This window comes from Lipotes vexillifer, unplaced genomic scaffold, assembly GCF_000442215.2.
Source record: "Lipotes vexillifer unplaced genomic scaffold, Lipotes_vexillifer_v1.1 scaffold443, whole genome shotgun sequence".
Classification (NCBI taxonomy): Eukaryota; Metazoa; Chordata; class Mammalia; order Artiodactyla; family Lipotidae; genus Lipotes; species Lipotes vexillifer.
The window spans coordinates 854844-866718 of record NW_006779163.1 but is presented as its reverse complement, the minus strand read 5'-3'; the positions used below and the strand labels follow the sequence as shown (position 1 = coordinate 866718).

The window sequence follows — 11875 nt, the reverse complement described above, 5'->3', positions numbered from 1 at the left end:
GCTCTCTTCCCTGCTGATCCCACATGCACTGCAGGCCCCTCCCTCAGCCTGGGACCCAGGCAGCCTTGCAATGCACAAGGGCAGGCTCTCACATCCCTACTTTGACCCTTCTTGACCTTGAACTCTCATGCTTCTCTATCCAAACTACATATTAGAATTATCTGGGCAGGTCAACAAAACACTGAAACCCACGCCTTACCCCAGACCAACTGAATTGGAATAGGGTTATTTTTTTTAAAAAAACAGTGTATTTATAAAGCCCTCCAGGAGATTCTAACAGGGCTGGGATCCACCGGTCTAGATTTCAAGCTCAGGAATTCCATAATTTTTGTGATAAGGGGGAAAGGTAGAAGTTAGGCCTAACTTAAACAAGAATCAGAGGAATCAGGTCAAAATAATTGTCTCGTGGAGCTGTTTCTGTGTGACAGTATCCTCCACTTCCCCTCGCTCCAGCTCCTTTCCATCCAGTGCGCATGTTCCAGTAATTTCCCAGCACCACTTGTAGGGAAGGGAAACGGCTCACCCAGGTTTGCTGAGTTATGATAGACAAATTAGTTCCTGTCTCCCCCAAGGCATCAAGATTATGGCTTGTGATTAATGATTTGCAAGTGAATTAATCAGCCACCGCTTTTGAAACGTCATTTCTCAAATTACTTGTCTTTGAACATAAGGGCCTTCTGACATCATCTTACTGTCTCTAGATTCTCTTTCCTACTAATTGAAATTCCAGGATATTTCTTTTTCTTGTTGTCAGCTTATTGGTATTAATTGTATATAAAATATTTGCAAACAGATTACTATTCACCAGTAGTGTATCAGAGGTAAGCACCAAAACAATACTTTATGCTTCCAGCTCAAAGCAACGTGCTGATGATGGCTCGTGAAATTCTCTATCTAAGCTGATTTTTCATTTATTGATTTATTTTTCACCATACCTACTTGCAACAAATATTTGAGATGTGTCACAATAAAAATGCAGGTACAACAAAGCTCCAAACAATTGATTTATATGTTACCTTAGAAAAATGTTTCCTCCCTTTTAAAGTCATGCTAGGTGTGGGCAAGGGGTGGGAGGGATGAAACTGGCTTCCTTCACTAAGGAGGATGCTACAACTGAGCAGAGGCTCTGGAGTCAAACACTGGGGTTGCAATCCCCGTCCCTCCATATATGAGTGATGGCGGTGTGTTTATCTGGTTACCTTGTTGTTTAGGGTGGGTGAGGCTGTAATAGGGGCGGGGCGGGTGCACAGCCGTTACCACGCAACCATTACCGGGAGACCTTAAGCACAGGAGGGTTAGCAAGAGACACTTAGTGTGGCAGTTAGAGGTCGCTCGGCCAACGGTCTGCCCGGGGTGGTCCTCCTGGCAAGAGGTAAGAGGTGGATCTCCGTGTGGTAAGAGGTGGATGGGGGCCTTCTCCCTGGGGCCCTCCAGGCCCTCCCCGGCCTCAGGCGGTGGGTGAGCTGGGGGGCCCCAGGACAGGCTGGGGTCTGTGTCCCGCAGAGCTCCAGAGCCCTTGCCATGGTCGCCCACTGGCCGGGCCTGGGCCTTGAGGCCGCGGGAACCTCTCTCCCAGACCGTCCCAGGGTCTCCCTGGGTCCCTGGGACCCGGCCCACTCTGCCCGAACCTTTGGGTGGCCTGAAGCACCTGAGGGCTGGCTGGGTCATGGGTGCCTGGCTCCCTCAGTGATGACGGCTGGGCAGGGTCCGGGGACCTGGCCCTGAGGGCACTGCCAGCCGGGCCTGGGCATTGCTGGGAGGACCCATCCTGGGTGCTGGACGAACGCTCCCTGGCAGGGTAACTGGCCCCCGCGGGGACCCCCTCCTCTCAGCCAGGGCCTGGACCTCGGAGGGCGAAAGTTGAGCCTTGGAACCTTGCCCTTACTTGTCAGAACAGAGAGTAACATTTGTTTTGGTGGAGGTTTACAGGAACACCGTGACCTGACGGTGACCTGACCTCGGGAACGAAGGATCTGACACCAAGAAGTCTGCAACAGCTAACCATGCCCCTCCCTCACCTTTCCTGTAAAAGGGCTTCGCTGAAAGCTTTCAGGGAGTTCGGGGTTTTTAAGGGATGAGCCCTGCAGTAAACCTTTCTCTGCTCCAAACTCTGACATTTTGGTATTGTTTGGCCTCACTGTGCGTTGGGCATACAGATTTGCATTCAGTAACAAGGCTACAAGAACAAATGCAAATAAAAATGCATAAAGGCTCAAACTCAATACAAGTTTGTTTCTCATTCAACAACAGCTCGGGACGGGCTCCCACCCACCTCCATGTGGTGACTCAGGTACCCAAGCTCATTCCCTCTTGTGGCTCCACCTTCCCCTTGGGTCTCCCTGGTTGTCTGCATCCAGGTAGATAGAAGGAAAGGGGCCCAGAGAAGAGGCACAGCCTTTCTCTTAACCCTCAGCCCAGGTGAACCCAGGCCAGCCCCGGCAAACATCAATTCTGCCCACATCCTGTAGGAGAGAATTCAGCCTCGTGGTCCCGCATAAGGCTGAGAGAACCTGAAGCATAGCATCTGTTGGCACACACAGCATCGTGATCTTCCTCTGTTAGTGTTTATCATTTAATGAGATGGTGTGAGTAATGTGCCCAATACCAGGCATATGGTCAGAGTGCCATCAGTGGTCTTCACTATGATTTTTTTTTCCCCCAAAATACTGACAGTAACGGTCTGCTTTGTTTGCAGTTTCAAGCCACAGTCGAGGAAGGAGCCGTGGGAGTTATTGTCAACTTGACAGTTGAAGACAAGGACGATCCTACGACAGGCGCATGGAGGGCCGCCTACACCATCATCAACGGGAACCCTGGGCAGAGCTTCGAGATCCACACCAACCCGCAAACCAACGAGGGGATGCTCTCCGTCGTCAAAGTAAGGATGCTTCCAGCTGCCCCTTCCTCCTCGCCCGAGCACCCAGGGCCCCAGGTCGAGGATAGACCAGCCGCTGTCTCCTCCTCCTGGAATTAAAGTGGGAGAAGGCTTCAGCTTAGGGGTGTGCCTGTGCCCTCATGGCTATAAAACCAAGTTGTTGTACAGGTTCTGGAAAACCTAAACTTCTGTGTAACCTTAAAAAAAACAAAAACTTAAGTTTTAAATGAGATTCTCCATATACGTGATAATGAATTATCAAAGATATGCAAAACTGGGACCTGTGAAGGTTTTCTAAAGATCCATGGTCAGATTGTGCATTATTACAGTTCTTCTTAATCTTTCTTAGCAGAGTCTCAGTTACTGTCAAACACAGCAGATAATTACACACACGGGATGCTTCTCCGTGTGAAACCGCCTGTGAGCACTGCTGCCCAGCAAGCTGACCTCTCTCTGCTACAGGGGGACCGAGAAGGAAAGTGACAGTGATGTAACGGGAGGACTCAGAAATGTGGGAGGGAGGGGGTGGCAGCGGAGCATGCGAGGCTGGTGGTCCCCGTGTCCTGGAAGAAGGGATCTGGGAGGTTCTGGGAGAGCTGCTGCCAGACCAGAACGTCCGTCGGAACACAGCTTCTTTTCTGTTGGGTGCAGCAATTTGCCTGGAAAGCAGGGAGCAGTCGTGTTTATAGTAATCGTATTAGTGGACCAAGCAGGAACGTTGTTACCTACTTCCTGTGTGCCCTTGGCCAAGATGCTTAATCGTTTTCTGTGCCTCGGTTTCCTTATCTGTAAAATGAGGATGATGGTACAACCCACCGCTCCAGGTTGTCGTGAGGAGTTCACAAGCTAATATGTGACTGGCACGTGGTGCCTGTGTTCGTTTCCTGGGGTGCTGTAACAAATGACCACAGACGTGGGAGCTTCAAACAACACAAATTTAGTCTCTTACAGTTCTGGAGGCCAGAAGTCCAAAATCAGTGTCACAGGGCTGCAGTCGGTGGGGCTGGTTCCTTCTGGAGGCTCCGGGGGAGAATTGACTTCCTCGTCTTTTCCAGCTTCTGGAGGTCGCCTGCACACATTCCTTGGCTCATGGCCCCTTCCTGTATCTTCAAAGCAGCAACCCAGCATCTTCTTATCTCTCTCTGACTTTGACCCTCTGCTTCCATTGTCACACCTCCTTTGACTTTCCTGCCTCCCTCTTTTGTGTGTGTGTGTGCAGTGTTCTTTAATTTTATTTATTTATTTATTTATTTTTGGCTGCGTTGGGTCTTCGTTGCTGCGCGCGGGCTTTCTCTAGTTGCAGCGAGCGGGGGCAACTCCTCGTTGCGGTGCGCGGGCTTCTCATTGCGGTGGCTTCTCTTGTTGCAGAGCACGGGCTCTAGGCGCGTAGGCTTCAGTAGTTGTGACACACGGGCTCAGTAGTTGTGGCTCGCAGGCTCTAGGCATGCGGGCTCAGTAGTTGTGGCACACGGGCTTAGTTGCTCCGCGGCATGTGGGATCTTCCCAGACCAGGGCTCGAACCCATGTCCCCTGCACTGGCAGGCGGATTCTTAACCACTGTGCCCACCTGCCTCCCTCTTTTAAGGACCTTTGTGGTTCCATTGGGCCCACCTGGATAATCCAGAATCCTCTATCCAGCTCAGCGTCCTTAGCTTAATCACATCTGCAAAGTCCCTTTTGCCATGTAAGGTAACACACGTTCCCGGGATTCGAACATGGACATATTAGGGGGTGGGGTCAGTATTCATTCTAGCCGCAGGGCCACATAAACGTTCACACCAACAAAGTTCCACAACGTCCCTGGGGGCAGAACCCGGAGCCACTGAGAATGGCAGATCTCAGAGAGGTTTCCGGCTTTCTCCAGAGGATGAGGGGTCTAGGTTTCTCCCTGTCCTTTTCCGAACCTCGTCTGAACTGAGCCCCAAACGTCTCCCTGAAAAGAGCAGCCTCTGGGTCTTCGCAGTTCTCCTTCCCTTGCCAGGACTCCCGGGAGGTCCTGGCGCTGCCCTCCTACATTCAGTGCTATAGTTTCAAAGCTGTCAAAGTCGTAAAAAACTAAAGCATAGCCACTGGCTGTTCTCTAAGGCTAGCCCTGTACCTATAGAAGGCATCAGGCAATTTTCCAAACCTGCAGCTGGAAGACAAAGCTTGGGTAAATACACATCCCCGCCATAAACGCTGCAGGAGCACCGTTCTCCCGGCCTGTGTTTGCTACAGCTTGAGGAAAGTAAAGTACAAGCAAAGCGAGACCGGAAAAGAGCGTCCTCCTCCCCCCACACCCCGCCTTCGGTCCACAGCGCTGTGAGTCCTAAACGTTAGCACATAGAAGAGTCACCTGGAATGCTAGCTGAAATGCAGGTTCCTGGGCCTGCCCCACACCTGCAGGGGCAGAACAGGAGGGAGAGTTGCCCCAGGAGAGCACAGCCTTGTGGACGAGCACTGCCGTAGGACAAGGGATTTCCACGTGCAGTTCCTGGGGAGGAGGTGCCCACAGAGCCTGGGCCCCTCCCTGGGCCTCCAGTTTACTAGCAAGGGGACTCCCTTTGCTTCAGAATTGGGATGGAGGCGTCCCCTCTTTGGCTGCCTGCCACATGAATTTGTATAAAGGGCCTTGAGCTTGCTCTGCTTCTCAGTGCACCTGAGTTAAAGCCCCAGGATAGCCTTCTGGAGGCTGGCCTGACCATGCTCCCTGGGCTCTCCACCTTGCTAGCAAGCCAGTGCATTAGCTAGGAATGCTTTCAGTTGTACGTAACCAAATGCCAGGCTGATAGTGGCTTAAATAGTCAGGAGAATTTCATGATCTTCATACCTAGATGAAGGCAGGCCAATCTAGGATTGGCTGGCAGCTCAAGGTGTCAGAGAGCCAGCAGGTGGCACCGCAGATGTTTCTGATGTGTTCCTCATGGACATCAAATGGCTGTCAAAACCCCGGGCATCACGTCTTCCTGCTGCTGTGTTCCCAGGCAGGAAGCAAGGAGGCAGCCCGGCAAGTGAGAGAGAGTATATGTGCCCTCATGGGCCCCTCTCTTCTCATTAGGGGAAAAAATGTCTTTTCCATGGGTCCTCCAGACAATTTCCAATGATGTGTCCCTGACCGGATGACACATGCCCACCCTCAGCTGCAAGGAAGGCTGGAAAGTCTGAATCTTTCCTCTGGGGCCTCTGCAGTGAGAGGTGGGTGGACATGGCCATGCTGCAGCCCAACCACAAGCAGCTCCGCCCTACCCAGTTAGCAGTCGGCATACGGGAGAACTAGAGGAGGTCTCAGGACTGTGTGGTTTCTGGGGGAGTCCTTCCTCCCTACAGGACCGAATCCTAACAATTCTGCCAAATGAGAAGCCGTGTCCTCTTTAAAACCTTCTAGTCAGGAACACCCTTAGTTGCTGTGTAAACCTGTTCCAAACTGTCAGAGAGTTATTCTTTCAGCTGAATATAATCCACCCTGCATTTTACGTCTGTTCTCTCTTTTGTCCTCAGAGGAGAAGGAAGCATTGAGAAAGCAGGCATCCTTGATCCCCAAACCTGTCACAGGCTTAAAACTTACTGTCGGATCACTTCCAAAGCCTCCCTCCTCTGGACGACAAACCCCAGATTCTTTACCCTTCCCGTTAGAGCCAGCTTTTCCAGCCTTGAAATCCTCCAGAACAGTGGTCCACACCCTCTTTTGACACTTGATGAAATATTAGTCAAATTGCATCTCTGTAACTTTATTGGAAGTGTTTTCAATTTCCTCCCATCCCTGACACAGAGACCCCCCCCCCACACCAGACAGATCACATTAATCAGGCCATATGCCCGAGACAACGGAGGGCTTCTTAATGCAGCATGACCCAGGGCAGGCCTCGGAAGGGGTGGGAGCAGAGGCCCACGTTTCATCAGCTCCTGGTAGACTGGCCCTGGGCATCGCCCCACTGGTGTCGTTACACCCAGCTTTGTGCAAACGGAAGTAAGCACTGCAGAGGTCCTCCTCTCCGGAAAAGGCTGGACTCTCTCTCTCTCTCTCCTTCCCTCTCTCTCTGCCACTACTCACATCTGCATTCCTCAGAAGCCGGCATTCTGCTGAGGAATGTCAGCCTGGAACATACCTGAAGAGGCAAGGCAGGAGGGCAGTGGCTCTTCCAGCTGTTTCTACCCCATATTCCTCTTCCTCACTGTCTTAACAGCCTCTTGTTATTATATCCGACTCCAGGCCAGCTGCTGTGTGAAACACCCAGCATGCGTCATCTCCTCTGATCTTACTACAGTCCTTGGTACTAGGGCTTTACTGATGAGAAAGCTGAGGCTCCAGGAGATGCAGTGATGTGCCTGTGGTCCAGTAGTTATTCATTAGAGTCCTTATGGCCAGGACTTGATCCCCTCCCCTCTGGCTCTGGGAGCAAATAGCGCTTTCTACTACTAAGCTGCGTTGCTTCCTGGTATGAATGAAGTGGCCCAAGGCAGGACAGAGGGCTGAGTCCCCATCAGCATTACTTGTGGAAATACCACCCTGTACCAAAAGCAGTTTATTGTTATCAGCTTGGACTCTCTCATCAGACTCCCTGTATCGCACCTCGGCTCTGTGCCACTTGTTAGCTGTGTGACTTTGACCAAGTTACTTAACCTCTCTGAACCTGTTTCCTCATCTGTAAAAAGGGTCTAAAATCACCTTCTATTATGAGGGTAAGGTGAGGATTAGGTGAGATGATGCACACGGGGCCCTCCTAGCACACAGTAGGTGCACAATGAGAGATGGATTATGTCACGAACAGTAATGAGGGGTTGTGATGCAGATCAAATATTGTATGTATATTTATACATAATATGTAAATATATTATAAGACGTGTATGTGAATGGGAGGAGCTGTGGGTACCCCACTCTTACGGGTTAAATTGTGCCTCCCCGCAAAAAGACATTAAAGTCATAACCCCCAGAACCTGCGAATGTGAGCTTATTTGGAAATAGGACCACTGCAGGTGTAATTAGTTAAGATGAGGGCATAATAGAGTAGGATGGGCCCCCAATCCAAGAGGACTGGTGTCCTTATGAGGAGGCAGCCATGTGAAGACAGAGACACACAGGGAGAAGGCCAGGTGATGCTGGAGACAGGGGTCAGACTCACGCGCTGCCAGCCAGGGAACGCCCGAAGCTGGGACAGGCAGGGAGGGCTCCCCTAGAGCTTTCAGAGAGAACGTGGCCCTGCCAACATCTTGATTTTTGGACTTCTAGCCTCCAGGACTGTGGCACAGTTCATTTCTTTGTATTAAACTTTGTATTAAGCCACCTAGTGCTTTGTCACCACAGCCTTAGGAGACAAATGGTAAGATTCCCGTTGCTGTCGGGGCCCTGACCCTCCTCCGCTGCCCCGGTCGCGCCACGCTGTCCTGCTGCTGCTCACCCTGCTGGCCTCGCATCTGCTTCCTGTTAAGAGCCTGGCAGAGCTAGGAAGCTCAATAAAACCCCACCCTGCTGGCACTTGCATCATGGTAGAAAATCCAGTTGGGCTAGATTCAGGATTTCATAGTCACAGCATGCTGTCCTTAACTTGATTTCCAGGAAGATGGTGTGCTCCTGGGAGCTGGCATAAAAGAAAGCCTCGGGCCTCGGGTTGCCTGGCTGGGTCTGCCCGTGCTGGGGTGCGGTCGAGAAGGTTCTCAGGAGACGTGGACGCTCTGTGTGTCCATCCTGCTCAGGATGCTGCCCGGCAGACTGTCACTACCCAGCAAGCCCAAGGCTCCGGTCCCCTTCAGTGTCCCAATTAGGATGAATAACTCTGCTTTGCACGCATGGCAGCTCCCTGGCCCATGTTTGGAATTTATTTCCCTGGGGTTGCAGATTTGGGGCTTGATTTGGGAAGGACAGAGATCTATTGTTAGCAAGGAGGATGGAGTGGTAAAGTATTCTTGTGTTCCAGGGGTGGAACCACAATATAACTGGGTAGCTCCTAGGTACCAACAGCCTGATATCTGTCAGCTCTTAAAATCTTAATACTGACCCTGTTGGGAGTTGCTCTAGGTGAGGGCGGGCGGGGCGGTCCTATTACAGCCGGGAAGCACTTCCGGGGTCGGGACTTCCAGTGTGTGTGTGTGCGCCTCTGCATATATATATGCACGTGTGTTTGTGCAGGTGCACTTTCACAGGTGTGGAGCGCGGGGCGTGCGTGTTAGCTGTAATTATTATGAGAGCGAATGTAATTTTGCCTGAAAAGCTCTCCCAACTAAACCTGCCCGATTCCAGATTCTACCCCCTGCACCCATAGAGCTCTTTCCCCAGCTCCGCCATTCTCACCTCTGTTGCCACATTCCCAGATCCCTTACGACGTGTGCTGCCATTTCCTTCCTTCTGGTTGAGTGTGAATCACCTCCCTGTACTCGCTTTAGTCTCGTCCTCCCAGCAAGAATATCCATTATGTCATGGGTCCGATGAGTTAGCTACCTGTTTTCCCAGTAAACATTAGGAAAATAGCTTGAAACAAGCAGTGTGTCCTTATCTCACCTAAATGTCTCCTCACACGCACCCCCATCGACAGGAAATGTCACCGTCACTGCATCTCCTGGTTTAGAAAGAAAGTGACCGAGTGACTGTCGTCCATGACCTTCTGTAAGGCACAGGGCACCATATTAATAATGTCTACAATGGGGTGTCCTTAATATCCTGTGATTTAGTCTACACAGCAGCAAGGGAGGCGGTTACCATCAGCCCCTTTACAGAATCACCGGGAAAGGGCCTCAGCAGGGTTGCTCATTGGTGGGACAGTCTGCCATATGTGGGACTGCCCCAGGCATGGCCATGTATCTGGCGTCACTGTCCCCTGCCCAGAAAATGGCCACAGAGCTGCCGAGTCATGGGGACAAATAAAAATCCCCCCGCATGTTTTCCAGTGCCCTCAGGTGGGGAAGGGCCCTGCAGCTTAACCCCTTGTGTGTCAGCCTCCCGAACCCTCTTCTCTGCATGACACCCTACTGGAAGAACGCGCACCCCCTGGAGCCCCCATGAGTGCCGGAGTTGTGAGGTCACAGGCTACCGGTGGGAAGGCTTTTAGTGTCAGCGCTGCCAGGGAGTCACCTAAAGAGATCTCACAACAAAGGATCCAGGTCTCTGAGACTCATGTAATTGTTGTAAGTTATTTCTCAATCTGAAAAAAGGAACAACTTCCATACCTAATTTTGTATCTGTATGTCTCATACTCTTTTTCTTAAAGAGGACCCCAAATTGCATCAAGCTTCTTAGCCCACAGAGCCTGGATCCACCCCTGAGCGTCCACACGGCTCGGGGACTGTCAGAGGCCTTTGTGCAAAAGCACCTGCCCTTTGTGGCAGACCCGCGTGCTGAGCCCTTCTCTCTGCCTTTCAGCCTCTGGACTATGAGATTTCTGCCTTTCACACCCTGCTGATCAAAGTGGAAAACGAGGACCCGCTGGTGCCCGACGTCTCCTACGGCCCCAGCTCCACAGCAACCGTCCACATCACCGTCCTGGATGTCAATGAGGGTCCGGTTTTCCACCCGGACCCCATGATGGTGACCAAACAAGAGCACATCTCCGTGGGCAGCGTGCTGTTGACGGTGAATGCCACAGACCCTGATTCCCTGCAGCATCAGACCATCAGGTGAGTGGGCGGCTGGGTAACCTGAGACGGGAGGGAGGCGGGCAGCAATGGCTTTTCTTTGCTGGTTGCAGGGCCTGTGTTGTCAGGAACAAACTACCATTGAATTAAACTTGTTAATGATCTGGGTGGGCAGGAGGCTTGTGTCATAATGAAGAGCGGGCGGCTGGCGGCCCCAGGGCCCGGGCTCACTAGGTGCGCGCGTTGCCCCTGCGCCTGGTCCCCGGCAGCAGGCTAGCCCGGGAGAAGAGAGGCCCCAGGGCTGTGTTCTCAAGCCCAGAGGGTCTGCTGGCGCCGAGCGCGCTGCGGAAGGGATGAAGAAAGGAGCCGCCACATATGGCCCCTTGCGTCCCAGACACCTACTTTACCAGCTGCCGTGACGTGATGAGAAACGCTAACTCCATGTACAGTTAAGGGCACTGGGAGTTCAGAGAGGTTCAGTAACTTGCTCAAGACGGCCCAGCTTAACACTGCCCAGTAGTGGAAGAGATTAGGATGCAAACATTGCAGTGCAGTCTGCAAAGTCCGTGCTCTCTGCTAAGTGCCCTGGACTCTGAACTGTCAGAAGGGAAAGGAGTAGACATTGCCTGGTACTTAGAAATGGACCCCCGGGGTTGGGTTTTCCGCTGAGGATTGGCAGACCAAAAAAAAGTTCAAATTTTCCGTGTTCGTTTCTTAAGCTCTGTCCAGTACTTCAGAAGAAGGGGTTTGCATGATGAGATTTAATTAAATGGTCATTATCCACAGTGCATCTCACGCTAGTGGAGATGAGATGCCCTCGCCGGTGCGACGTTTCACAGTAAACACACTGGCACGCAGGCGCAAACGCGCGCTTGTCTCCGCTAAAGAAAGTAATTAATCTTCCTCTTCCAAAATCTAATCTCTTCATACGAGGTACCGATAACCAAGTATTAGACGCACTTCAAATTAACATGTCTTATTTTCCTGATTCGAAACACCTGAAAATGTGCCGCTATCTCCGCGTCAGCCACAGGACCGTGGAGCAAGCTAGCAGAAGTTATTTTCCAAGCCAAAAGGGGGATTTATTTCTACAACAAAACTTTCTGAAATGCCGGGCAAACTAGATAAAAGTACAAAATAATATCAAATCCTGTACTAACGTAAATCTCAAGTAGCCATTCTTTTTTTTCCTTTTCTCCTTTTTTTCCCCTTTTCCTGCTCAGTATCTGGCAAAGGAAACATACAGTTTAAACATCAAAGAGAAAGCTTTCCTTAAGTACTTAGATCGGGAAACCTGTAGGTTAACAGACTGTAAGGTAGTTGTACAAATTTAGGATGTCTTTAGGGGAGCTCAAGTGTTGATTTGCACTTCTATGAAGAGGTGACTCCAGGGTGGGTAGGAAATGGATTTAAATGGGGTTGATGTTGCTAAGCCTGAGACTGTGCCTTTGTTGGGTA

At 51.3% G+C, this 11875-nt stretch overlaps 1 protein-coding gene across 3 annotated transcripts in view; it reads left to right on the top strand.

The window, feature by feature from the left end:
* CDH13 (cadherin 13) overlaps nt 1–11875 on the top strand; it is a 1035770-nt gene that overhangs the window by 925194 nt on the left and 98701 nt on the right. For all 3 annotated transcript variants that reach the window (XM_007452531.1, XM_007452530.1, XM_007452529.1), the window contains 2 exons: nt 2696–2878; nt 10206–10459. In XM_007452531.1, the coding sequence (XP_007452593.1) occupies nt 2696–2878; nt 10206–10459 (437 nt within the window). The remainder of the gene's footprint in view (nt 1–2695; nt 2879–10205; nt 10460–11875) is intronic.